The sequence below is a fragment of the Podarcis erhardii genome (assembly GCF_964252035.2).
Source record: "Podarcis erhardii genome assembly, chromosome: 13".
NCBI lineage: Eukaryota > Metazoa > Chordata > Lepidosauria > Squamata > Lacertidae > Podarcis > Podarcis erhardii.
Window position 1 is genome coordinate 22,557,063 of NC_138502.1, and position 27,741 is coordinate 22,584,803.

The window sequence follows — 27,741 nt, forward strand, 5'->3', positions numbered from 1 at the left end:
GTCAGCAGGACCAGAACCAAAAGCCAGTGGGGAGATCCCTTTTGTTGCTCTCCTTCCCTCTCTGTCTGTCTGCCACCACTTTACCTCTTTTCCCCATCCTCTCTCTTCCTAAGCAACCAGCACAGGGACAAGATTTATTATTATTATTATTATTATTATTATTATTCTGAGCAGGTTGCCAAGAAATGGACTTCACTTTCTCAGTGCCCCGCATGCAAATGTGGTTAGTTGGTGGTTCCCCACATTTCCCTAGAAAACCCCACTGGTTCTCCTAAGTTTCAAAGACAGCACAACTTGTAGTGGAGATGACTGGAAGTTCTTGAGTGAATGAATGGGTGGGTAAGAAACATAGGAAGCATCTTGGTCCATTCAGCTCAGTATTATCTACAGTAACTGGCAGAAGTTCTCCAGGGTTTCAGACACAGGCCTTTCCCACCCCAACCTGAAGATGCTACAGCTTGATCCTTGGATCTTCTGCATACAAAGCAAATGATCTTCCTCCTCTGAGCTGTAGTCTTAATATGGTGCAATACTAACTGAATAAGGACTAGTTACAGATAGGTAGCCGTGTTGGTCTGCCATAGTCAAAACAAAACAAATTCCTTCCAGTAGCACCTTAAAGACCAACTAAGTCAGTTCTTGGTATGAGCTTTCGTGTGCATGCACACTTCTTCAGATACCAGGTGAAGAAGTGTGCATGCACACGAAAGCTCATACCAAGAACTGACTTAGTTGGTCTTTAAGGTGCTACTGGAAGGAATTTGTTTTGTTTTGAATAAGGACTATTACAACTCCTCATACTATGGATATTGCTACATATTGATGTTGGGCAATGCTGGTGTTTAAGCTTTCTTCAAAGCTGCAAGCTTCCCTCATTCCTCAAAGTACTGTATGGCATGTGTTATTTCCTTGAGGGAGAAAGGGACCTTTCAGATGCTCAGACGCACTTGTGTTATTCCTTCACATATTCCATAAAGGATCCCTGACACTAGTAATGGGGCTGAGACTTGATTCAAACAAAGCCCCAACGATACACTCAGGATTCAGCTATAAAGACCCTTGGAGAAACACTGAAGCTTTGAGAAAAACTAGCCATTTGGGGGAACCGAAAGTTGTTTCACAATGTCAAAATGGTAAAAACAGCAGTGTCAGCTGTCAGCCAAGTTACACTGGATTATGCTCCTCCCTCTCAGTTTCCGAGCATTTTGCCTCCCAACCTTTGCCCGTGGCATTGACCTGTGTGCGTATCTCATCAGGACAAGCTGCAGCCCAAATGTTCAGGATCTGAGCACTCCATTCAAGTGAGAAACCTAGTTGAGTCCCTAGGACCTATGGCTGCCTGCACTCTCCCCTTTTCGGGGAACTCTCTAGGAAGATGGCTGGGACAGGTGGCGATGGTCCTTATTCTCTTGGTATCTCTTTGGGGTGAGTTGAGCCTTGTCATCTCTTTTAAGTTGCATATTAGCAAATGGGTGCCTGCAACTCTTTCTGTCACTGCTGTTGTTCCACCATCAGTGCCTACAAAATCCCACTGCTTGGCTGTTAAAGATCCCACTAGATCAGCAGTGGCCAGAAAATGGTTGCAAGGGGAATTATGACCCACTGGACTAATTCTGGTGGACCATATGGTGCCTGCTGGTTGCTGAAGCTCTTGGAAAGAAAGATGAAGTAGGTAGCTTTTTGTCTGATCCAGAAAACCTGATAGGGTGAGAAATTGGATTGTGGTCAACTTTTGGCTGGTCTGGTGTCTGATAGTTATAGGGGTTCTTGCAAAGAATGCTTGACTTGATGAATGAAACCTTTTTTTTTGTACTTAAGCACAAATCAATATTCTGGATTCAGGAGTGCTTAGTTATACCCTACTATTAATAGATCTTGAGTACTGTATATAATCTGGCTTTTTGCAATGTATTGGTAGACTGCAAAGGCTCAATCATCACAGTATATAAAAAAATCAACCATGAAAATCTAAAGTCAGCCCTCTCCAGGTTTAGTCTTGATCTTATTTCAGGATAAGTGAAAAACAAACTGATGGGTTTCTGAGCATGTGCAGTGTGTTCTCACCACTAATTAACTTTCTCTCCTGTAGGATTCAGATAGAGCCTTCGTTAAGTGCTGCTGCTAGAAACTGAAAACTAGGACATGTTCATTTTATCTCCAGTTGTTATAGAAAGGGAGACTGTAGATTAGTATGAGGAAAAGTAACTTGTGTGTTCCTTCTTAACTGGGGGAAGAGGGAGAGGTAGACCAAATACGCTAGCCATGTAAGTCGTTCATAAGGTGGCTACATGTCCTTACATGTCTTTTCCCCAGGCACATTATGAAAGCAGCAAAATAACCAGACTGTACAACGGTGATGGCATAAAATCAGGCCAATTCTTTATTGACAGCAGCAGTCAAGGCAAGGGTTGGCATGGCACTGGGTCCCAGGATCAGTTCATCATTCCACAAGCCCCATGTTGATGGAATGGATCTGCTGGTTTTGGATTGCTCCAAACCTGTACAATGGGAGTTGTCCAGTGTTGAACCTTGCCGTGGTGCAAGTCAAGCAAGCAAATTCTCACTGGGGGACTAGGGTGCAGATTCCAAAACTGAACCCATGCTTAGGTTTGCCATGGTCAATTCTCCCCTCAGGCCCCTTATGGGGGTCCCCCATTCAATGTTGATCCTGACCAATGCCATTTCTGCCCTCATACAAACAATGTTCTTCCACCTAACAAAGAAAAACCATAATTTCACTGAGGGAAAAGTGAAAAAAACAACCCCAACCAAGTGCTAATCAGCTTGAGAGAGAAAAGTTCCTTTCTGGCCCTGTCAACAAGTGCCTCAGAATTGCTCAGTGAAGGCTCTAACCTGAGGGTGGGCAGATGGGAAGCTCTCAAACTAAATGGCTGTGAGCTCCAGCGGAAGCAGCCTTATACATGCTTTTCCCTCCCCTCTTCAGCAAGGGCTCATGGGACAGCTTTTTCCCATGAGCCCATCACACAGAGAAGATACTGGGCAAAACCTTGCCCAATGGAGTATATAATGGGTGAGATTTTCTACCTCACTTACCCCACAAATGCAAAGTCTTAAATGGATTTAGCCTCTCCTCAGACCAACCATCTGTGTCTGATCAAGCATTCTGACAAAGCGATGTTCCAGACATTGGCGAACTATGTCTCACATGGTAAAGCATCAGAAGACTTTCAGAGCCAGTGTGGTGTAGTGGTTAAGAGCAGTGGACTCGTAATCTGGCGAACCGGGTTCGCTTCCCCACTCCTCCACATGCAGCTGCTGGGTGACCTTGGGCTAGCCACACTTTTCTGAAGTCTCTCAGCCCCACTCACCTCACAGAGTGTTTGTTATGGGGAGGAAGGGAAAGGAGATTGTTAGCCGCTTTGAGACTCCTTAGGGTAGTGATAAAGCGGGATATCAAATCCAAACTCTTCTCTTCTCTTCTTCTAATGGGCTATAACAAATCTGCTGGCTAGTAGTGACATTTAGACTGGGTTTCAGGGACACTTGCTGGGATAGAAATAAGGAACACCACACAATCAGAATGGAATCAGATCAGGCCAAAACTTTATTGACTACAGATGAAAAGGTTTAGCATAGGCAATGGGTAACCATTTACTTCTGGCCAGCCTGCCGGAAATGACATCAAGGGTCAACTCAGCAGTGGGGATTCCTATGACTTACATCAAATAGTGGGATCCCCACAGGGGGAGCACTGTGGCCCAAGCCCCCATCTGGACATATGGACAGAAGCAACTCCTTCCCAGATCCCTTTAACGGGGTAGCCTTGTTCAGTTGGGGGAGGCAGAAGCTACAACCTCCCCTCCATCCAAGACTAAGGTCGCCCAATGCCTAAACCACCAAAGTTGTGATGATTGCTATGAGATAGGCAAAACCCTTCAGACCAGTGCAAATTTGTCTGATGGGCGAGATGGTTGTCACCAATGGAAGCGAAGGCACAGAAAAATCTCAATATGGAGGCCAAATGGCCGAAATATTGGGAAATTTTGGAACAAGATGGAGACAGAATAAAATTGCAGAGTTTTGAGAAATTGAAAAATAAAGTGCGAGACTGGCTCCATTATTACCAAATAATGGAGGCATACAATTTGGACAAAAAAGTTGGCTTCCAGGTGGAAAAATCAAAATTGGAAACAGAATTGTTAGACTCAAATATCAAGAATTTGTCAAGAATATATAACTTGCTGTTGAAATGGAACACTCAGGATGAAATGGTGAAATCAGTTATTGTCAGGGGTTCAGAAGGAGAGACACAGGAGGGGGAGCAAATGGAGAGTGAGGAGGAGGAGTCCGAGGGGGGCGCAGGCAGTGACAGTGGAAAGAGTTATTCCACAAGCCTCTCCAGCGAATCGGAGGACTCACAGAAGGGAGCGCCGATGGCCAGAGCGAGGGGGGTTCCAGGGGGGAAGCCCCAGGAGGAAGGGGCCAGCGGGGAGTCCCTGAGCAGCAGTTGGAAATCAGGACCAGCTTCCCCACCAGAGCGCAGTGGGGAGGGGGAGTCCCAGGAATCGGGACCAGTGCTCTCACCACCAGCGGGAGGAGAGGAGTCTGGGATCTAGAGGCAGATCCCACCCTCTCCTGCTCATCTCTAAAGTCTTTATCCAGCAATTGCAGCGCAAACAGCACGTCTGCTCGGAAGTTAGGGTACTGCTGCAAATTTCCATCGAAATGAGACACAAGGCTGCCCCCTCTCTTCCCCAGCCCAATCCCCTCTGGCTTTGGGGGGGGTGCCCCTGCTTTGTAAGCGCTTCCAACCTGGCTTGTAGATCCTTGCAGGCAGCAGCTGCTTCGTCTTCCCTCCTCCTAGATGCGAGTATCTCCTCGTTGAGTCGCGTCACTGCATTTTGCAGGGCTACCATTTGCTGTTCGGTAGTCATCTTGCCTTGCTTTTGTGAGCTCGTTAAGCACCAATCTTCGCCCCTCGCTGCGTCCACTCACGTTGCAAGGTTCTTGGTGAAAGGGGAGAGGGGACTTACTGTCAGGTCTGCCTCTAGATCCCACCAGCGGGAGGAGAGGAGTCAGGTTTGGTCACGCCCACATCAGGAAGCGGGGAAACGGTCAGGAGGAAGGCTACCGGCTGGGTGCGCGCGCCAAGTTCAAATGTACAGGCGAGCGGCACAGCAGGGAGCCCGGGTAGGGAGCCAGGTCCTAAAGCCCGCCGGAAGGAAGGGGAAGACCAAGGGGGGTCAGCGTCAGAGGAGTCCAGGAAGGAGGAAACCCCAGAGGGCAGAAGGACCCAGCGAAGGAAAGAACAGCGTAGGAGGTGGAGCCGGGCTAGGATCTTAAACTGGTGTGGGAGGAGCAGTGAGTCAGAGGGGACTTAGCCGGTCTAGCGTCGAGACGTGGGTCTGCGCGCCCAGAGCTTTGAAATGGAAACTAAACTTCAATAAAGACTTTTGTATATTTTATCCACCGGCCGTTGGTCCTCTGTGAGCTGGGATCTAGAGGCAGACCTGACAGTTATGATTAAATGGGCACAAGATGTTGGACATAACATAATGATGGCTGACTGGGAACAGTTATGGACCACAGGTATGAAATTTACGGCATGCAATGCCTTAAGAGAAAACTTAGTGAAAATGATCTATAGGTGGTACATGACACCAGTCAAGCTTGCAAAAATTTACCATCTGCCCGATAATAAATGTTGGAAATGTAATGAGACTGAAGGTACATTCTTTCACCTTTGGTGGACATGCCCAAGGATTAAGACATTCTGGGAGATGATTTATAATGAAATGAAAAAGGTATTTAAATATACCTTCCTGAAGAAACCAGAGGCCTTTCTCCTGGGCATGGTCGGCCAATTGGTGCCAAAGAAGGATAGAACATTTTTTATGTATGCAACAACAGCAGCAAGAATACTCATCGTGAAGTATTGAAAGACACAAGATTTACCCACCCGGGAAGAATGGCAGATGAAGTTGATGGACTACATGGAACTGGCGGAAATGACTGGCAGAATCCGAGACCAGGGAGAAGAGTCAGTGGAAGAAGACTGGAAAAAGTTTAAAGATTATTTACAGAAACATTGTAAAATTAATGAATGTTAGGAAAATGTTGAAATGAAGCTATATGGCTTTAGTAGAAATGTTATAAGGAATTAAGTATAAATAGATTAATAGAGTATCAAAGGAAAAATAAGGTTAGAATGTGTTAAGATAATTATAGGATAGAAAACAGAGAAAGATGGAAAGGAATTGCTGAAACAGTTAACAGAAGTGGAATACAAAAAGGGAGGTGTGAGGAGGTCGCGGAAATAAGTGAATGAAAGATAAGATACTGAAATTATTTGATGTGTTTTAAATTGTTTGTTTTTTTGTTTTATTAGTTTAAATGTGTTGGTGTTGTGTAGTGTTTTTGTGTTGTATTGTATTGTTCTTATTTTTTGTAGTGTTTAAATTGTTAATAAATATTATTTTTTTTAAAAAAAACAAATTTGTCTGATGGGCGAATTCCTACCCAGCCCTGAATACAGCAACCAGCATTGCCATAGCAAGGCCAAAGCTGTTAGGAAAGTATTGTTGGGTTGGTTGATCCAACGAGGAGAACCAGGTGTCGGGACTGTCACAAGGTGCCTTAAATCTCCAGGGAGCAGACCTGAGGGAAACCTAACTGCTTTGTCAGGACATCCCCAAGGGCGGTCATATAGGGAGGACCCAGATAAGACTGGGATCATTGCCAGAAGGAGTGTTTTTAAAAAACAATACAATCTGGAGTAGCAGGGCTACCCAGGAACTATGTTGAGAAATCCAAACTTAAAGGTACAAATCCAGATCCTCCAGAGGAAGAGGTTCTCAGGGCCAGAAACAATTGTACACCTGCTTTCTAAAGGGAAGTGGAAGGCTCCAGGGAACAGCATTGGTGTAGAGAAGAGCAATCAACTCTTGTTGGAGCTCACCATTGCACTAAAGCTTTCAGGGTTTGCTACTAGTGTACTAATAATGTTAGCAGGGTTTCAGAGAAGGTCTCTCATAGATCAAATCAGCCAGTGAGCTATGCTCATCTTTTTCTAGTTTTGCACTGCATGAGAAAGTGTCCTTTGTCCAGAGGTTATGAAATCTAAGGCTTGCTCAATGTTTCAGAGAACCATCTATTTCGTTTGAAAAAGAACAATGCTGATAGTGCAAAGTTTTTTGAGATGTTGCTGGATTTGTTTGTCTTTTTTTAAAAAAAATAGTCATAGGAACACAAATGCAAGTTGGTAAGAATTATTTCTACTTTGGGCAGTAAGCTTATAAACCAATCTTGCTTACCACAAGGAAATTAGGAAATTCAATGTGCAGAGAGATTCCTAAGGAACTCAGTTTATTTCCAAACCTTTGGAATAATTAATTGGATTGTTCATTATTCTAATTTGATGTCTATCCATATGTTGCTGTCTCATTTAGAGAGCTGTCCTTTGTTCTGTTGAAGGATAACTGAGGGGCCATAGGACACTGTGGACTTGCCTTGCCACTTGCCTTGACAGAGGCCTTCTCAGGGTGGTGGAGGAAAGCTCTGTTGGTGCGTTTCTATGCATGTAGAACCAGAAATACACTTTTAGAAGTTGAATGTGTCACACGTCTTCCATATTGAGTTTTCCATTAAAAAATGCTTCCAGAAGTAAATGCTTTGGTTTTTGAACGTTTTGGAACTCGAACGGTCTTCTGGAATGGATAACGTTCGAAAACCAAGGTACCACTGCAAGCCAAGGCAGCCTGAGGGAAGCCTGCCATAACCACTGCTTGGAAGGCAAGCTGAGGAGAAGACAGAAAAATAAGAGGGAAGGTGGTTCCACCACCACACATGGAAGGAGGCTAGGCAGACAGGAATTCACCTGTGAGGGGTGAGAGCAAGTGAGCAGGTGGGTGAGCTGAGGCAGCCTCTGGGGAACTTGCTGTGGCTGTTGCTGCCTTGGGAGCTAAGATGAAGGTAGGGTCAGAAAGGCTGAAGGGGATGCCTGGTGTCCACAACAGGAAGGGGGCTAGGCAGGCAGGCAGCAATTCTCTTGGATAAAAATACCTCTGCTGCACAGAAACTGCTTCCCAAGATGGGCCTCACCTGTCCCCCCCCCCATAACACTTCAATTATATATCATCTTTTATATACACATGTGTGTGTGTGTGTGTGTGTGTGAGAGAGAGAGAGAGAGAGAGAGAGAGAGAGAGAGAGAGAAATGCAAATGTATGGATGTGTGCCTGAGGTGGGGGAATACACGTTCAGTGTGTATTTGTGAAGGAGAGAAAGGAAGGGGGTATGCATGCATGTTTGTCTGAGAAGGAGGAAGAGATGTGGTGTGTGTGTGTGTAAGAGAGCTAGAAAGTTAAGGGGAAGTAGTGTACTAAGAGAGAATTCCTTGAATACAGGAAGGAAAGTGTACCATGTTAGACTGGCACAATGTGGTCAAATGATTCATGATAGCAGGGAGCAGGGGGAAAGTGGGGTGTACCAAGGTTACAAAATCACAGTGGGAAGGGCTAGTGGGTCTGTACCAAATGGTAATTTCGGGGGTGGGGTCCCAAGTAGGGAAATACGAAGAAGTGGTATACTAATTGTGAATCACCCAGTAAGGGAGGAAGGGAAAGAGAGGGAGAGAGATGGGGGGGGGAGGAGGTGGAGGTGGAGGAGGAGGAAATGTAGTGTACAAAGGATATCAGGCATGGAGTAGTGGAAAAAACAGTGGGGCACGGGAAATCATGCTGCACTTGTTCAGAGGAGCCTCTTAAGCAAAATCACATACAAAATGTGTGTGTATTATGAGAAATTTGCACTGAAATGCTGGTGAAATTACACGACTTTTTGTTTTGTTTTTGTTGTTGTTTTTTAAAAAAATCAGTGTGAGGTGGAAAAGTGGAGGAGTCAATTTAAGATTAGAAAAATGAGAAAGAGGGAGTAACTGAAATTGACAATTTGCCTATCCCTACTGGAAAAGTAGATAATGGCATAGTGTGGACAAATGCCAAATGTTTATGTTCTGTGCTCTGGAAATGAATACTGTGACCTCTGCTGATGTCAGAGTGTAACTGTCAAAGTTCGGAGCCTTGTGCTGTTAATATGTTGCAAGCCTCTTTAGCAGCAGCTACTTGTTGACAGTTTATCAACTGGGGTGGGGGCAGAGCGAGAAACACAGGACAGTTAACAGTCAATTGTAAGAAATGGTCAGTTGATGAGGGACATGGGAAGTGAAAATAAGAGAAAACTAAGTTGGATATCTGAAGCCTGAGTATTAAGCTATTCCTCCCTGGTGCCAAAACTACTCCTACTCCTACTCCTCCTCCTCCTCCTCCTCCTCCTTCTTAAATTTCATTTATTAAAAGACTGAGAAAAGAAGAAAGGAAAAAAGCAAGTGAATGAAAAAAAAATATTGTTACAATACCATCCTTTAATATACAGATGTGTATGTTCTTATTATCCTAATATACATATAATTATCAACAAATCAGTATATTCTGTGTAAACTCATTCTAAATGTCAATGTATTTATCCAAAGAAAGTCTGCGTCCATAAGCTGTCAATATATGAATTGTGCAAAAACTTCACTTGGTTGGTGAAGGTCAGCTAAAGTCAGCTAAGTTAAGGGGCTGCATTCAGACCATTTCATTTTCCTGATGTTTACTTGCCTAATAATTTTCATGTAATGTGCAGTCTTCCACATATAAAAGCTGCTTCTGCAAACCCAGTGGAAGTTCTATGTGTTGGGAAATTTCTATTCCACCTTAAAGAGCAGACATGGAACTGTTACGTGTCACATGTCTGTTTACATTCCAGCACTGTTTTGGTGTCGTTAGCGGAACTTCCGCTGTGTTATTGCTTTTGGACTCTCTTGTGAGAAGACAAAGAGAGAGACGATGTGTTTCTTTGTCCTGATTTATGATTAATAAATATGTAGTTGTAGTATGCTTCCACAAGCCTCACGCCTATTCTGTGTGCGCAGTTTGCTCTGCTAATATAGTGTGCCCTGGCTTTGAAGCCTGGGTCGCTGATTTACTTCGGAGCAGAGGCTGATGGGACGGCTGGAAGGAGATGACCCAGCTGGGGCTAGCCAGCTGGCCTTGCGACCCTCTGCATGCCGACACTATGTTCATTGCTTCCAGGGAAAAAAATCCATTTGCAACCCTGTTAACCCCAAAAATTCATGGGATGAAAATTGGGGCCATATTCTGAGCACACAGTTCTTTCCCACCATTTTCAGGGGTGAATTGCAGAGAAACAGAAGCACACATGTGTCACACGCCACCCACTGGTGAGAATGAAATTTAGTGCAACATGGTATAGCGATCAAAAATACATTGTTCCACAATGCAACAGGAAATGCAGTGTAAAAGGAATGTTGTAGAATGGGACAGAAGCACTAGCATTATAACCTCAGGTCTGAATGCTGAGAGACAGACAGACAGAGAAGCTCAGCTGGCTTAAAAGAAAGAGATATAAACAATAAAATAAATAAAATAAAATCATTTCTATTCATCTCATTGCGTAGTAACACTCCTCCTGCCAGCCAACTGCTTGCTACTGCTACAACACCTTATTTATTTTGAAGCAGTGGGAAAGTTGTAACTAACTGAAGGAAAATATATTTTGGAGCACAATCTGGATCATTTGACTGAGAAATTAAAATTAAAGTAAAAGTTAAAATCAATTTAAAATTAATTAAAATGGCTAATCTGTTGGGATACTGCCAGGGAGACGGGGGCATCAGGCAGGCCCCCAGCTGGCTCCAGCCACCGGCCGGCAGCAGGACAGTTCCGGTCTCCCTTGGAAAGCATCAATCAGCGACACGAGCCTCAGATACGTTTAGAGACCCATGCACAGTCTGTCAGCAGAGTGTGTAAATCTTCTCACAGCAGAAGAGGAGGGCAGAGAAATGTGTAAGCATAAAGTACAGAATTTTTATTCAGCATAGTTCCAGTTACAGATAGGTAGCCGTGTTGGTCTGCCATAGTCAAAACAAAATAAAAAAATTCCTTCCAGTAGCACCTTAAAGACCAACTAAGTTAGTTCTAGGTATGAGCTTTCGTGTGCAAGCATGGTATCTGAAGAAGTGTGCTTGCACACGAAAGCTCATACCTAGAACTAACTTAGCTGGTCTTTAAGGTGCTACTGGAAGGAATTTTTTTATTTTGTTTATTCAGCATAGTTCAGGAACAGAGGAAAACATGTCTGCTTCCCTTCGTCTCCAGCAAAACAGCAGTAACACAAAAGCTATATACAAATGGAAGTTCCCAGCAAGTGCTGGAAGTAAATAGGCATGTGACACAAACATCATGCCTGTACCCTTTTAAGCAGTGGGAAAGGTGTAACTAACTGAAGGAAAATATATTTTGGAGCACAATCTGGATCATTTGACTGGGAAATTAAAATTAAAGTAAAAGTTAAAGTCAATTTAAAATTAATGAAAATGGCTAATCCACTTTCTGAAACTTGTGTACCTAGGTGGTGGAGCTTGGAGTTCACCTCCTGAAGAACCAGCCCAAGCTGAGATCAGGTTGGTGAATGGTTCGAGTCGTTGCAGTGGGAGAGTCGAGGTGCTCCATAATGGAGAGTGGGGCACTGTTTGTGATGACAGCTGGGGCATCGAGGAAGCCAGAGTAGTATGTCGGCAACTGGGCTGTGCAGCTGCAATATCAGCCCACCGTGAAGCATATTTTGGAAGAGGAGTTGGTCGCATCTGGCTAGATGAACTCAGATGCACAGGGACAGAATCAGGCCTCAATCAATGCCCAGCAAGGGCTTGGGGAGACAATGACTGCCATCACGGAGAAGATGCGGGCGTTCTTTGCTCAGGTAGGTTATTCAGCAAGATAAACACATGTCCTTGATCAGATGTGCATCCCTACATGCCCATGGAGGTGTGAATTTCAAAATTTGTGTTCTAGAGTCACAGCACATCATGGGGATGTTGCAGTGAAATGCAGGGTAGCAATCAAATGCAGAGTCCAATTTGGGTAAAAAAGTAGAATTGCATTTATTGTTACAAAATCAAAATGGGGTTAATGAGTGTGATTAAAATGAAAGCTGCCTGAGACCTTTCTCATCATGCAGCCATACGGATAGGATGCATGGTCTGTATGCCCCTGAGCATAGGCACCATCTTTGATTTAAACCATGTATTTTGTAATCTAGACATCTATTTTGCCTTGAATCAAGTCTGCAGCTTTATGTAAGTAAACAATAGTTTTATATTGTTACATTACAGACTTCTGTGTTGCTATTTTATTTATATAGGGATAAATAAAGGGGAAGCTCCAGTCTCCCAAAGGCATCCTGGATAATTTTAGAAAGCTGCACAGCTTTGTCCCAAGTTTCCATGTTAATGCTGCAAAGGGTGGTATATATTTTTTAACTCTGCTAAACCAGATGCTAATCTTACTCAAGTGAGTAAGAGGAAGAATAATAAATAAATCATATATCCTAACCTACCTTCCAAATCCATCCCAACACATGAAGCCATTGACTCCACCCCACCCCCTTAGTCATAAGGTGGTGAGGATGGTTACCTTTTTTGCCTTCAAAATGTAAATACAGCTGGAGGAGGAAGTCGAAAGTGTGACACACTTTCCCACTTCCTCTTTCAGCTCTATGTGCTTTTCAAAGCTCAGATTAATTCTAATGAGTCTCATTTTAACCCAGACTCCTTGGACAGTGAGGTGTGCATGCATCCTCTCTCTCTCTCTAACTCTTATGGGAGGGCTCTGATCTGGGGAGGGTGGAAAAAAGTGAGGGGGGAGTCGCACCCACAGCATTCATTCAATATAACAAATTTGCCATGGACCTAGAAAGGTTGATAACCCTTGCGTTACTTCATGGAGGGGATACGCCAGTCAGGGATTATTAAAAATGGCAGATAGAAACCAAACAGTGTCCACTGGTGATGCTATGTCTCTAGAACTCTGGGAACACATCAAAGAAAATGGATTCCATCAACACCCCATGTTCAACATGTACAAGGAATCTTCTTTTGCTGAGAAAGTGAATTATTATGTTTTTCCCTTTTCTCTCTAAACAGAGGTGAGACTGGCAGGTGGTTCGTCTCCATGTACTGGCAGGGTCGAGTTGCTTCATAACCAAAGATGGGGAACAGTGTGTGACAATGGATGGGACTTAGCTGATGCCCATGTTGTGTGCCGGGAAGTGGGCTGTGGAGCTGCTCTAAAAGCAACTCTTGCAGCTAAATTTGGACAGGGATCTGGCCCCATCTGGATGGATCAAGTGAATTGCACAGGGGATGAAGACAGTCTAAGGAAATGTCCACCAAAAACATTGACAGAACACAGCTGTGCCCATAGCAAGGATGCTGGTGTGGAGTGTGAAGGTAACAATCTATGGATTTGTACAACTAAGGAACTATGAAAATTTAAAATAATAATCACATACTCTGTCCCCGAGCCTGGAAGAATATATATTTCAGCTACTCATTTAACCATGGGAAAGTAGTGCCTAGTCTAAAACTAGCAGCCAAATGACATATAACCTTAACAGCATCAAGAACCCAAACTGGAGTGAGACCATAATATGGGTTGTGGTAGGAGAGCTTTAATACTCAGATGTTTGAGGCCTCTGTGCTATGAATTGCTTTGCAAAAAGAAGAAGGGGGAAAAAGAGGGAGAGGAAGTCTCATTCAATGTTGCCCATATATATATATATATATATATATATATATATATATATATTCCCGTATGCCATGAAGTTTCGGCCAAGTACTCTTTAGTGAAAGAACCCCAACAGAGATGTAACATGGCAAAACAGGTAGCAAAGTAAAGCATGGAAATATAGGCTGTAAAACCTTTAGAAATGTGCCCCTACAACTGAGCTCCAAAGGTAACCTGCTTGAAAGCTTCTTCCAAAGTTTCCTACTAATCCTATCATACAAAAAACAAACATGTTTTTAAAGCTATGAATTGGTTTACTTACAAACCTTTCTTAAGTCACACTCATGTGCTTTTCCATACAGCAGTCAGATGGGTTGTACAGGCAGTAAAATGTAGCTTGGTTACAAAATGGTAAAAGCTCCTAAACTATTGGCATAAGGAAATGCTAATTATGGACTCCATTCTGGTCTGAAACAAAAGAGGCTGGTGAATGCCATGCGGCTAAGCTGGAGCAATCAGCTCATATGTCCTCACACACCAAAAAGGTAGACTGAAGGAAACAAAGACTTAATTGTCCATTTTATCCCAAGGTGAGGGCAAGTGACATAGCTAAGTCTGGCTTTAACTTCTTTGTGCATTAATTAGACTTAAGCATTTGGTTAAATGAGGCTGGTTATTCCACACTCATTACAGGCTTGCTCCTCAAATCTAAATGGGTACCAGAATGAAGGGCAAAGGGTGGCTGGCCTGTCTTCATTAGCTTTTTACACTTGCTGATTCCAGGAAATTAGTTTCTAGTACACCACTTAATTCACACAGTTAATTAACACTCCAAGCATTGATTAAATGCCAACATATACTAGATCCAGGAATTTAGGGAAATACAGCACTCACAAACTCTGGCACCCACAGACTCATAACACTGTGCATATCTGTAGGCATCCCAGAGAATCAAAATAAGATTGTGGTAGTAGCAGAGGACAGGGAATTGGTGGAAACAGTTATGCATGAAACTAACTAAAAAAAAATTGTCCATTATTTCTCAATGTTTTCCTCATTCTCAGAACCCCCTGAGCTCAGATTAATAAATGGCCCCAATCACTGTTCTGGGAGAGTTGAGATCCTGCACGATAAACTCTGGGGGACCATATGTGATGACGATTGGGACCTTGATGACGCTGCAGTCGTGTGTAGTTATCTTGGCTGTGGAACTCCTATATCAGCCCCACGAGGTTCTCGTTTTGGAGCAGGAACTGGTCCCATTTGGCTGGATGGCGTTAACTGTACAGGGTCAGAGACTGCCATCAGCAAATGCCAAGCAAAAGACTGGGGAGTACATGATTGCACCCATACAGAAGATGCCGGTGTTGTGTGCGCAGGTAAGGCACACTTTCCCCCAATCAGAAATGAAGCAAAGAGCATGGGAGGATATTATTGTTCAACTATTTTGTATTAGTGGATAATCCTCGCCAATAAGAGTCCAACAAGTCTGTACTTCAAAGAATGGAATCATAGAGTGGGGAGGGGTCTCTTGTAAGTCATCTAATCCAAACCTATGCTCACTTCCCCCCGCCCCAAGGTGTTTCAGTGATATTATCCACCTATTCTTGCTCAAGGAATTCCCTGCAGGATTACTTTTTTGGTGTTTAAACTCTTTTTTGTCCCATCAGAGCTTCGCCTAGTGGACGGCACAAGTCGCTGCTCAGGGCGGGTCGAGGTGTATCACAACAAGCAGTGGGGAACAATTTGTGGTTCTGATTGGGATCTGAATGATGCCCACGTTGTGTGCAGGGAACTGGACTGTGGACAACCTGTAACAGTGTCAGGCAGCGCACGGTTTGGCCAAGGATCTGGTACTATCTGGCTAGACAGAGTTAACTGCACAGGAAAAGAAGCAGCTCTGAGTGAATGCCAAAAAAGACCCTGGGGAGAACATACCTGTGACCACAGCAGGGATGCAAGTGTGGAGTGCTCAGGTAATTTTGTACTATGTGATGTAGTTCAAATCTGTTCTTCATTACAGTCAGGTATTCTACCAAGGTAAATTATCTAGATGAAAGCTCTGAAGGAAGTAGGTTGTGGCCTAAAAAGATGGCAGAAGTGTTTGGCAATCACCCTGAAAGACAATGCAAGTATTTAAAATAGTGCCAGTTCCACCAAAAACAACTGCAATCTTCAGCTTCTTTCCTACCAGCCAGTGGCAAGGACTAGCTAGACTGAAACTTCCATAATTGTTTGTTCTAGTCTTTGTCCTAGAAGACGTGTCTGACAGAACAATAGTTCACAGCAGCAAGCCATTAAAAGCCATCTTGCATCTTCTAGACTTCAGTGTCCACTGCAGAAGTTTCTTTCCAGCCGCTAGCAAAATGAAAGCCTTAAAATGTAGCACTCTTTAAGTCAAGAGTGGGGAACCTTCAGCTCATGGGCTTAATTGGGCCAAATGGTAGGTTGAACCAACCATGCCCACCTGTTCTACACCTGATTTCATATATGACATCAGGTGCCAGGTTGGTTCAGTTCAACCTGGTTCAGTTGAAATAGTGTTTTCAGATGGCACCTGCAGAGCCCTATAGAAAGTGCTCTTCATGGGGTGTCACAATTATTATTACCAATTAAATTTGTTGGTCACTTTTTCTTGCCCAAGGCAACTCAAAGCAACTTACAACCAACAACACCGGCCCCACCCCCCATTCATTAAAGCCAAGGTGAGGAATACATTTAAAACATCCCACCCACTTCTAGGTTTGAAGCCAAAGGCCAAGAGATAGAGGAAAGTTTTTGGCTGTGATGATGATGATGACGACAACAACAACAACAATTTTGATTATTTATACACCACCTATCTGGCTGGGTTACCCATTCACTCTGGGTAGCTTCCAACACCTATAAAAACATAATAAAATATCAAACATTAAAAGCTTCCTGATGCAGGAGTGCCTTCAGATGTCTTCTATATGTTGTGTAGTTCTTTATCTCCTTAACATCTGATGGAGGGTGTTACACATGGTGGGTGCCACTACCGAGAAGGCCCTCTGCCTGATTCCCTGTAACTTCACTTATCGCAGTGAGGGAACTACCAGAAAGCCCTCGGAGCTGAATATCAGTGTCCAGGCTGAACGATGTGGGTGGAGATGCTCCTTCAGGTATACAAGGCCAAAGCCGCTTAGGGCTTTAAAGGTCAGCACCAACACTTTGAATTGTGCTCAGAAACGTACTGGGAGCCAGCGTAGCTATATAATGATGGTGCTAGGAAAGCCTTCCACAAGACTTTCAGGTCTTGTGGAGCATGTTGCAAACAGCTTTGCCAAGGTCTTCACAAGTCCAACAATCAGCTGATTGTCAGGTCTTGCAAAGGAAAGACCCTTGCAAAGCCCTCTGCAAGTCCCGGCGATTAGCTGATAGTTGGTGATTTTCCCATCTGTCAAACTTAGACTGCAGTGGATGGGGTAGATGATGAGCTGGGCAACCAACCAGATACTAGTCCTTTTTGCTAACAGCTGATAAAGCATCTGCAGTGAACAGAATGTTCCATATATTCACAACCCTTTAAGAAGTCACATAGAGAGAGGTCACGATGATGATATAACAGCTTGCCTAAGTCTGAGGAAAATCAGCCAATCTTTTCCAGTTGAGCCTAGACATCAGCTGTTTGAACCACTATTTGTCCTTTTGGAGACAATAGAGTTTCAGATTTCCAGAAGTCAACCTGCCAGGCCAAAGACACAGTTGTAAAGGAGAGAACCTCTTGTTCACAGTCATCAAGATGACCAGACCCATGTACTGCACCTGCATTGCTTTCACAATGATCAGTTACACACTTGAGTAACCTTAGAATTACTGGATGGATTGCCACAAATGGGAACAAAGGCAAGGGAGGCTGGAGAACTGGAAAGTGGAAAAAAATAACTATTCCTTTGACTGTTTCAGACCCCCATGAGATCAGACTGATGAATGGTACAAGTCGCTGTGTTGGGAGAGTTGAGGTGCTCCACAACCAGCAGTGGGGGACAGTGTGTGATGATGGCTGGGATCTGAACAGTGCTCAAGTCGTGTGCAGGGAACTTGACTGCGGAGTAGCCTTGGGGGCTCCCCGAGGAGCTCAGTTTGGAAGAGGTGAAGGCAACATCTGGCTGGATGATGTCAAATGTAAAGGGACAGAAGCTGCCCTCAGAGACTGCCGCCTCAAAGCCTGGGGAGAACATAATTGCAATCATGGAGAAGATGCTGGTGCTGTGTGCTCAGGTAATGGGAGACCACCAGGGAGTGCCATACTATGACCTTAGAAAGTGGCTAAAAGTTGAAGGAGCTGTTTTGTCAACAGTGGGTTTCTCCAGAGCTCTACTACTGATAATAATTATCGAAGAAGAACAATCTTCAAAGGATCTTTCTCCCTTTCTTCTTTCCTTCCTTCCTTTCCACATCCCTCATTAGATAGGCTCAACACAACACCTTGCTAATTTCATCCACCCCTTTAAACTTCATCTATTTGTTTTTGTTTTTATGGATACATACACAATTTGTTTTCTGAGCACATGTTCCACAGAAGAAGTTCACAACATAAGTAAACAAGCTTGCTATTTCAGCACTCCAGAAACCAGCTAACCTATTGTTCATGCTTCTTTGTTCCCTGTTTTATATTCAACAACTACACAGGAAGTTGTCCAGTTTCCAAACAAGGAAGAGGAGCACTCTGTCTGAGACATAACCAAATGATACATTAAAATTAGGGATGGATAATCCTTTTTTCTCTCAGGGCCATATTCCCATGGGAGTAACTTGCCAGCGTCTGCATGCAGCAGTGGGTAGAACCAAAATGGGCTGGGTTTTACAACATTGTAGGATTGCATAACTGTCCTTCTCTCCCTCCCCTCTCTCCCCTCTTCCCCACCGCCCGCCTGCAGACCAGGTCCAGGGACAGCGGGAAGACGCACTGCGCCTCCCAGCTGTCCCCGGAGCTTGCAGGGCAGGCAGTGGGGAGAAGCGCTCTTCTCCCCACCGCCCGCCTGCAGACCAGGTCCGGGGACAGCGGGAAGACGCACTGCGCCTCCCAGCTGTCCCCGGAGCTTGCGGGGCTGGCGGCGGGGAGAAGCACACGTCTCCCCGCCATCAGCCTCCAAACCACATCGGGAGACAGCGGGATGGCGGCGTTCCGCCTCCCCGCTGTCCCCCGACCTTGTGGGGCTAGCTCTGCGGCTCTCCTGAAGCCTGGAGAGCGTGAGGGGTCGTGCGCACCGACCCCTCTCGCTCTCCAGGCTTCAGTGAAAGCCTGTATTCGCCCCATAGGACACACACACATTTCCCCTCCATTTTTGGAGGGGAAAAAGTGTGTCCTATAGGACGAAAAATACGGTAGTTAAATATTTTAAGATAACTTACCGGTAAATAGAATTACTTGTGAGTATTAAATCGGCCTAGGATTTAAATATGTGATGATGTAGAATATTATGGATAAAAGTTAAAATGAAAAGAAAGAAAGATATTAATTGGACCAAGTAAATTTTATGTAAAATTAGTTTTGGAAAACTGCTACAATGATTTATATGGAAACTCAGCCAGGGGGAGTCGAAGAAGTCATCTAACAATGTTAACAAAAGTGACATTTCTACAGTTCGGAAATATGTTTGTTTGTTTGTTTGTTTGTTTGTTTGTTTGTTTGTTTGTTTGTTGATGTTTTCTTTTTATGTTTGATGATATGTTTGTTTTAAATCTGGAAAATTAATTTAAAAAATTGGAAAAAAGAAAATTCCCTCCCCACTCTCAATTTGATATTCACCTTGGGAGGATGTAAATGGCCATTTCTGAGGCAATCATCAGCATTCGTTGAGGGAAATGCTATGGGGAACAGCTTCTCCTCATGGGAAGAAAAATGACTTGATGTATTCATGCCCTTTGTGAGATGAGGCACAGCCTCCTTAGCTATTAGACATAAGATGTTCAAGAACCTTGCCAATAATGTCTTGGCTTAATGAGTGGCGTCCTTCAATGTCTTATTTCCCATCAGAACTCAGGCTGGTGAATGGCTCAAGTCGTTGCTCAGGAAGAGTGGAGATCTTCCACAATCATCAGTGGGGCACTGTGTGTGATGATCGCTGGGGCCTTAAGCAGGCTGAGGTCATCTGCAAAGAGTTGGGCTGTGGCGTTGCTTTGAAAGCTCGTACAAAAGCTGCATTTGGACGAGGAACAGGGCCCATCTGGTTGGATGATGTGAACTGTCAAGGAACAGAAACAGCCCTCAGTCAGTGCCCAGCAAGCGCTTGGGGGGTCAATAACTGCAATCATGGAGAAGATGCTGGTGTTGAGTGTGCAGGTAAATTGTATTCCATGCTTAATGGTTTGGAACATACATGTTCCTATTACATAAACCTGCATCCCTCTTGCATGAAACTTTGGAGACCTTGCACTGTAGGCCATTGTCTTCCAATCTCGGGTTGGCTGGGATGCAGGACCAAGTCTTCTTCTTTGCCTAGACTATGTATAGTGGAGAAGGAATAGCAGGGGAACATGGCTCTAGCACTTTAGAGCAGGAGCAATGAGCAGCAGGGAATCTGAAATACTTTCTTTGATCTGGCGACTGAATGATAACTAAGCTTTCAAGTTTTACAGTGGTTTGTACTGTATTTGCAAAGAGGAGGACTGAAAATGAGGTAAATAAGCAAAAGGTACTTTTTTCGCTTTGAAGGAATTTGTCCTTCATGCTGCCTGTTTAAATGGTAATCCTTCTTTCCAAGATTTTTTGCATTTCTAATTTAAAGCTAAAAGTTGGTAAAACTGAACTCATTTTACAAATTGAACCTATGTAATTAGAAGTGAGCATTACCGAGTTCAAGGGAGCCTATAAATCAGGGATGTGATTCCAAATTTCCCCAGCTGAATTCCAGCTTAACTGCTACACCATCCACTGCCAGCTTCCTATTTTATGACCATCTGCTGACTCTCATAAGCTGGGTATTGTGCTATGTACTGCTGATCTAGCTCCCTCTTAAGTTTGAGAAATTCCCTGAAAGGCATTTGCAGGAGATAATCAGCAGGGACAGGAAAGGAGAATACTGTGTACAACATCTGTGCTTAAATAACTCCACTGGTCACCAATATGTCACCAGGCCACATTTAAGGTCTTGCTGTTAGTATAGAAAGCCCAGAACCAACTGGGATCAGCTTACCTCTGGGAGCATCTTGCCTTGTATATCCCAGATACTTCAATCCTTAGAAGAGGTACTCATAGTAGTGTCTTAAGTTCTCAAGGTTCATCTTATGTCTACTAAGAGCAGGGTCTTTAGTGTGAAGGCACCAGTCCTTTGAAATGTGCTTCCAGTGAACATCAGGTAAGCTCCTATAGTTTTGGCATTTAGGAATCTGCTTAAAACCCATCTGTTCACCCAAGTTCTCCTTGAGGTGTGATAAGCCATGTTGATGCATCAGTTCTGATCTACTGATGGGTAATGTGTTTTGTGCTTATCTAAAATGTACTTTTATTGTTACTTAATGCTGTTTACCACCTTGGTGGTTTCCCTTCCCCCTAATGTGGGTGGCATAGAAATTTTGCAAATAAATAAAAAGAACTAAATGTATTTATTGGCAAACACAGTTTTGGCGAAATCTTTATTTGTCAGAGTAATGGATAGCACTGGCCTCAGTCCAGATGAGATTAGGTATAACCCATACTAGCATGAGTAAAAATGAAACATGATCTTTCTTGGGAGTCTTCTTGAAATATCTGTGGCTTTGTGTTTCCATGTTATAACTTTTACCATTCCAGATCCAGTGGAGCTAAGGCTGGTCAATGGGAGTCATCGGTGTTCTGGTAGGGTGGAAGTGTTTCATCTCAACCAATATGGAACTGTGTGCGATGACAGCTGGGACCTAAACGAAGCCGTCGTTGTATGTAGGTACCTTGATTGTGGATCAGCTATAGCTGCCCCCCGTGGAGCTCAATTTGGGCGAGGAGTCGATCCCATCTGGTTGGATGATGTCGAATGTACAGGAACAGAAGCTTCTCTCACTGCTTGCAAGGCCAAGCCTTTGGGAACCAATGACTGTAACCACGGAGAAGATGCTGGTGTTGTATGTTCAGGTAATCTGCTCTGGTGCAATAAAGGTAAAGGGACCCCTGACCCTTAGGTCCAGTAGTGACCGACTCTGGGGTTGCGGTGCTCATCTCGCTTTATTGGCCGAGGGAGCCGGCGTACAGCTTCTGGGTCATGTGGCCAGCATGACTAAGCCACTTCTGGTGAACCAGAGCGGCACACGGAAACACCATTTACCTTCCCGCCAGAGCGGTTCCTATTTATCTACTTGCACTTTTGATGTGCTTTCAAATTGCTAGGTTGGCAGGAGCAGGGTCCGAGCAATGGAAGCTCACCCCGTTGCGGGGATTCAAACTGCCAACCTTCTGATCGGCAAGTCCTAGGCCGTGTCCCTATGCTCTGGTGCAATATTCTACACAAAAAGGAGGCAGTAACAAGGCAAGCGGGTCATTCCTAGCCCCATAAATCCTCTCAAGGATTCCTGATCTTCACAGCAATCCCTGATTTGAGCCATTCCTTTAAAACACCAAACCGCTGTCCTACATCTTCCTTACAAAGTCTCCTCCTGGTGATGGTGGCTCCTTGCTTGAGACAGGGAGATTATATGACTCATCTACCATGAGCAGGACTTAATTTTTGCATGCCACCTTTCGTTTCACAAACAAGAGATATTTGATTGCATGTTTTAATTACACATACCAGCAGCAAAGTATTAAAACAGATCTGAGCTCATAGTGGCAGCAGAGTAATGCAGTTTGTCATCTACAAAGTGAAACAGGATCAACTGACAAGTTACCCCTACAATCTGAAGCTGACTGCATGTTCATGATGGGGAACCATCATCAGATCCTCCTGATTTCTGCCAGCTGTTTAGGACAGCCAGGATGAAAAGGGAAAGAATTCATCCAAGTCCTGACATTAGTTTTTTTAAGAGCCACTTGGAGTTGTTCTCTGTGGAGTTAATCATTTGACCCTTCCGTTTTATTCTTAGATGATCTCAGACTAGTAAATGGCACAAATCGCTGCAGTGGGAGAATCGAGTTCCGGCCGCCCCACAGTGAACAGTGGGGAACTGTTTGTGACCGTACGTGGGATTTGCAAGATGCTGAAGTCATCTGCAGGCAACTGGGCTGTGGAAAGGCTTCAGCAGCCCCAGGCGGAGCTCATTTCGGACGTGGATCAGGATCCATCTGGTTGGATAATGTGAACTGTAAAGGCACAGAAGATGCCATCCAAGAGTGCAGCGCAAATACCCAGGGGAACAATAACTGTAATCATGACCAAGATGCGGGAGTTGTTTGTTCAGGTAACCTGCTATGGCCACCTTGTTGTTTCCAGAATGGGAGTTGGGAATGACATGCCCAGGGATGGGGTGAAGTGATGGGGAAAAATTCTCTGTTGGATGTGATGGAGGAGCAGAGGGACTATTTGCACAAGGCACTTTGACTTCCTTCCCTACCCCCATTTCTGTTGTATTGAGGTTCTTAAAATTCTTGTCAGTGTCTCTCAAGGACACCAGTTGCTGGGGGCTGAGGTACTTTGCCCTCCCCCATCTTTTTTTTAGGGGGTGGCCCCCCTCAATATTCAGAGGACCCCACATGCAATGCCAGGACACACAACATTAGGACACCACATTACTTGGGAACATTTTTCAGCCTGAGAGGCACAATCCCTTCTACATAGATTAGTTTCTACACACACCTCACTATTCTTCCTCTATCTAGGCAAGCAAGAACTCAAAGACATGCTGCAGTCAGGCAAAAACAGTGAGGGGTGTGACCTGGTAGGGCTGTATTAAGACATCCTGAGGCCCTACTATAGTTTAAGAGACTGCATAGCATTATCAAAAATGTGTGTTAGTCTAACAGAAGGGACAACGGATATTTGCATATACTGGTACATAGATGAGGATGCAAGTAAAAACTAGCAATCAAACTAAAACATAGATCTTGCAGTAAGCCTGATGTAGTCTGCATTTGACCTGAACCAGAGATCACCTGCCACTGGTGCTGTTTGACAACTTATGGACAGATGGCCTAACGAAATTTCCATATAAATTAATAGTTGCTGCAACTGCTTTGCAGCACCTAAACCTGTGGACAGCGTGGATTTATAAACACAATATAGAAAATGACAAATAACTGAGTAGCCATTAAGTATATTTTTCTTATGTCAGTATAATGTCTGTTTCCGAGCCTGTTTTATTTTTTAACCAATTGTGTAAAAAATGAAATTCATGTTTGGAGGGATGAGCAGAGGCCCAAAATAATAACTTACTTAGTTTGTGCATAAATCTGGCACTGTGGCCTGGGGATAATTCTGAGGCCCAGATAGATTTGGAGACTTCTGGTCTTGCAGGGAGAATGTCACAAAGAGACATGTGCTAAGATGTGGAGTGAAAGGTGTACAATTTCAGCTTGCCTAAGGTCAGACAGCAGACTTGGGACAGCAGCCATGTTTCTCCACCTCCTGCTTTGAAATTGCTTTCATTGAGCTTCGTGCTTTCCTTGTTTTTTCCTTGGCCATGAGGTTCTTTGTGTTCCCAGTTGAAGCGATGGGCCTGCATTTCCTGTGTTTTAATTTTCAGAGCTTGGCAGTTGCTGCAGATAAACTCTTATGCCCACAGCCCCCCATCCCTTATGTGGATGGGGAACCTTCCAGTCACATCCTTACACCTGCACTGATTTTTGTTCATATTGGGTTCTCTATAGAGTCATCCACCATCAATGTGATTAACATCAGACTAGAAGATGGCCCAAACTCTTGTTCTGGGAGAGTTGAAGTCATGCACCAGCAGCAGTGGGGAACTGTGTGTGATGATGGATGGGGCCTTCCGGATGCTAGCGTTGTGTGTAAGCAGCTGGGATGCGGCATTGCTTTGGAAGCCCTACACGGGGCACACTTTGGACGAGGCCCTGGCCCCGTCTGGCTGGATGATGTGAACTGTACAGGCACGGAAACATCCCTGAGAGACTGCCGGGGACGTTCCGTAGGAGAACATGACTGTGATCACTCGGAGGATGCTAGCGTGGTGTGCTCAGGTAACTATTTCAGGGCATATAGCACATGTATAAATCCTTAAGTTGGAATGAATCTCCAACTTTTAAAAAACAAAATAAAAACAGCTTCAGAAAGCTGCAATTGTGAGAAAAATATTATCATTTAGTTTGTTGCATTATTTATAAAAGTATCTCCATACTGCCATATCATGAAATATCAGGGCGGTGTGCAAACGATTAAATATAAAACAGGAGGAGGAAATTCTGTAGTGACCAATGCAACATTCATAGCTGTCAATTTACAGATTTGAAAATAAGGGACCAGCAGCCAAAATAAGGGACCTGCAGCCTCACCTGTTCCAGGCACTCCAGTCTTCCTGTCCTCCTGCAGTCTGGTCAAACTCATGCTGGTAGCTTTGAGAACACTGTCCAACCAACTTTGTAACCAGAGGTTCAACTGAACAGAATCTGAATCACATGCGCCACAAGGCCTATGCAGCCTCAACTTAAGATGGCTCCCTGGCCTGGCTTTGCACTGCAAAGTTTGCAGCAGCACATGCAACAAAATGGCGTCCAGCATTCAAAACCCCCCTCAGCTTGCATTAACTAGCCACACACAAGGCATGCAAGCTCCACCCCCCAGTCGTTCTTAGACTTCTTATTGGGTGAGCAACACAGCCAAGCAACACAGTTGGAGCCTCCCTGGCCGGCAGGGAGGGAGGGAGAGGAGCTGCTTCCTTTGAAATTTAAGGGACATCATTTAAGGGACATCCATCAATAAGGGACAGCAGCGGGACATGGCCCTGGAATAAGGGACTCTCCCTTCAAATAAGGGACACTTGACAGCTATGGCAACATTTGTAAGCTTCTTTACATAATATCTCATATTTTGGCTAATATTATTCAAACCCCAATTAACACTAAACTTTTTCTGTTAACTGGACTGATCTTCCCTAAAGCATAATCAATAAGTTTAAATGTTTTTTCTAAAATTGTGTTTAAAAGAAGATATCACCAAAATAAGAGTTTCACAAACTCAAAAATTTATCTGTAACTTAGACAAATTTTCAAAGTGCTGAAATGGCACTGAAGTTGATACCAGGGAAGCCTTTCTGGGCAGACTGTGCATCACCTCAGTAGGGAACAACCTGTGACTTCCTCCTCTTTCTTCCTGCAGGTCCTATGCAAGTGCGATTGGCTAATGGCCCCCATTCCTGTGAAGGGCGAGTGGAACTGAATCAAAATGGCACTTGGGTCTCTGTTGGTGACTCTGGATGGGGTCTTAAAGAAGCCAAGGTGATATGCCGGCAACTGGGTTGTGGTGAAGCATTGTCGGCACCGACGGGAAACCAATATGGCAACAGTGTTGGCCCAGCCTTTCTGAATGAAGTGCAATGTACTGGAGAAGAAGCATCAGTCACCGAATGCTATGCTGCCCCCACAGGCCCCCATAAGTGCATCTGCAACTCCTATGCTGGAGCAGTGTGCAAGGGACATGCAGGTACTTCTGTGATCCAGCCTATTCTTAAGGAACACTTTAAGGGGTTTAGGGAAGCAAATCTGACAATTTTTACACTCTGACTCTTTCACAGCCTCTTCTACAGCAGCTGCAGTGATCATGAGTCTCTTAGCTGCTGCTGTGCTCATAGGTGCTGCTGCTGTGCTTTACATGAGGAAAAGGAGAGGAAAGTCAATTTGGGTTAACCCTTTAGCTGGAAGAGGAGGTAAGAATGTGCCAACCAATTTTCCAGTCTAGCTCACCTGATTGCCAATCCCAGGGCTAGTCTGCACTGATGTTTTTGCAGAAAGTAACCCGTGCAGTTCCCACCTGATAACCATCTCCTGCCCTGAATAATTCACCTCTTCCAGGTTTTGTTTCACTTTCAGTGCACAAGTTATAAAATAGTGTTCCAAATGCTACACACAAGAACAAGAATTCCGCATTATATACATATATTTAAATTCAGTACAGTTGTACCTTGGAAGCCAAATGCCTTGGCTCCCAAACAAATTGGCTCCTGAATGACTGAAACCCGGAAGTGAGTGTTCTGGTTTTCAAACGATTTTCGGAAGCCAAATGTCTGGCTGTAGTGGTTCCAATAAGAAGAGAGTGCAAGGATCTGTTGCTGGAATATAATGGGATTTTGTTGTCTTGAGATCACTAGTCTGGGAGCTCAATCAATTCACTTTATTGTTTTGTTGCAGAAGCATTTATGGAAAACATCACTGTTGGATCGGATATGGTCAACGGCATTCGAGAGATGTATACCAGGGGAAGAGAGCAAATTGTATCTGAAGGTGACTCTGATGGTGACACCATCCACCTGGTGAAAAATACTTCTGACTCAGCCACAGACGACGCCAACTGAGAGACAAAGAGCAGGCAATGGTTCAGACGCTTGTGAGAGATAAGTTTCATTCTGGAAGATTGGTTCTTCCTTCTGCCATCCCCTTGCAGAAGGACATATCCTTCCCACAAGCTCTTGTGCCATCACCACAAATGTTCAGAGACTTGCTGGGATTCCTAGGAATATTTAGATATCCCAAATTCTGGGAGTAAGGGACATTAGGAAGGGACAGAAGACAACAAACTAGAAGACCTTAGAAATATCAGTGGTGTCAAAGCTTGGGGGGTGGGGAGGTTGCAGAAAGTTTGTTTCAAAACTTTGCCTTTCTTGTCATTAACCTTGTGGTAACCATTATAGCACATACTGATCACATAGTAAATAGTAAGACCCAGGAACTGTGCCTCCTGCTGCTATTCTAACGCATTTGCAGGAATTGTTTCAGTACAATTTTCCTATTGGAAAAGGGGTCAGATTCCGACAAGTGTCTCTACAACATGAAAAGTGAGGCGATACAGTCCTTGCATGAGGACTGTACCACTTTGTTGATCATACGCCTTAATTGCCATTTCCTCCCACCATCCAAGTCCTAACCGGAACCAACCCTGCTTAGCTTCTGTGTTTTTATGGGGCAGCACAGCCTCAATTTCCTTGCTTTAAAATCTAACCCATAGTAAATTGGCCAGTTGTTCAATGAGGGAAATTGCTCAATTGCATGTGCTGTTCCAGATGAGTTAAATTTTTGGATTTGCCTGTTTATTAAACATTGATACTAGACTTAAAA

The 27,741-nt window shown here is 44.2% G+C and overlaps 1 protein-coding gene across 2 annotated transcripts; it reads left to right on the top strand.

Annotated features, from left to right (window-relative positions):
- The first annotated feature begins 1,217 nt into the window (after positions 1-1,217).
- SSC5D (scavenger receptor cysteine rich family member with 5 domains) lies at positions 1,218-27,741 on the top strand. Of its 2 annotated transcripts, none has more exons than XM_081836708.1 (13): positions 1,218-1,425; positions 11,434-11,784; positions 13,007-13,312; positions 14,654-14,968; positions 15,260-15,565; positions 17,517-17,831; positions 19,591-19,896; positions 21,346-21,660; positions 22,605-22,919; positions 24,325-24,654; positions 25,790-26,113; positions 26,205-26,336; positions 26,818-27,741. In XM_081836708.1, exons 1-13 carry the CDS (start codon positions 1,332-1,334, stop codon positions 26,979-26,981), a joined length of 3,573 nt encoding a protein of 1,190 aa, XP_081692834.1. In that variant the 5' UTR covers positions 1,218-1,331; the 3' UTR covers positions 26,982-27,741. The 2 variants fall into 2 exon arrangements, with proteins under 2 accessions (XP_081692834.1, XP_081692835.1); XM_081836709.1 differs by lacking the exon at positions 1,218-1,425 and adding an exon at positions 9,379-9,397.

Bases quoted from the DNA above. Each gene is read 5' to 3' on its own strand.
- SSC5D (XM_081836708.1), top strand. From the start codon at position 1,332: ATGGCTGCCTGCACTCTCCCCTTTTCGGGGAACTCTCTAGGAAGATGG. The intron at 11,785-13,006 runs GTAGGTTATTCA...CTCTCTAAACAG, and splicing joins TGCGGGCGTTCTTTGCTCAG to AGGTGAGACTGGCAGGTGGT. The intron at 26,114-26,204 runs GTACTTCTGTGA...ACTCTTTCACAG, and splicing joins AGTGTGCAAGGGACATGCAG to CCTCTTCTACAGCAGCTGCA.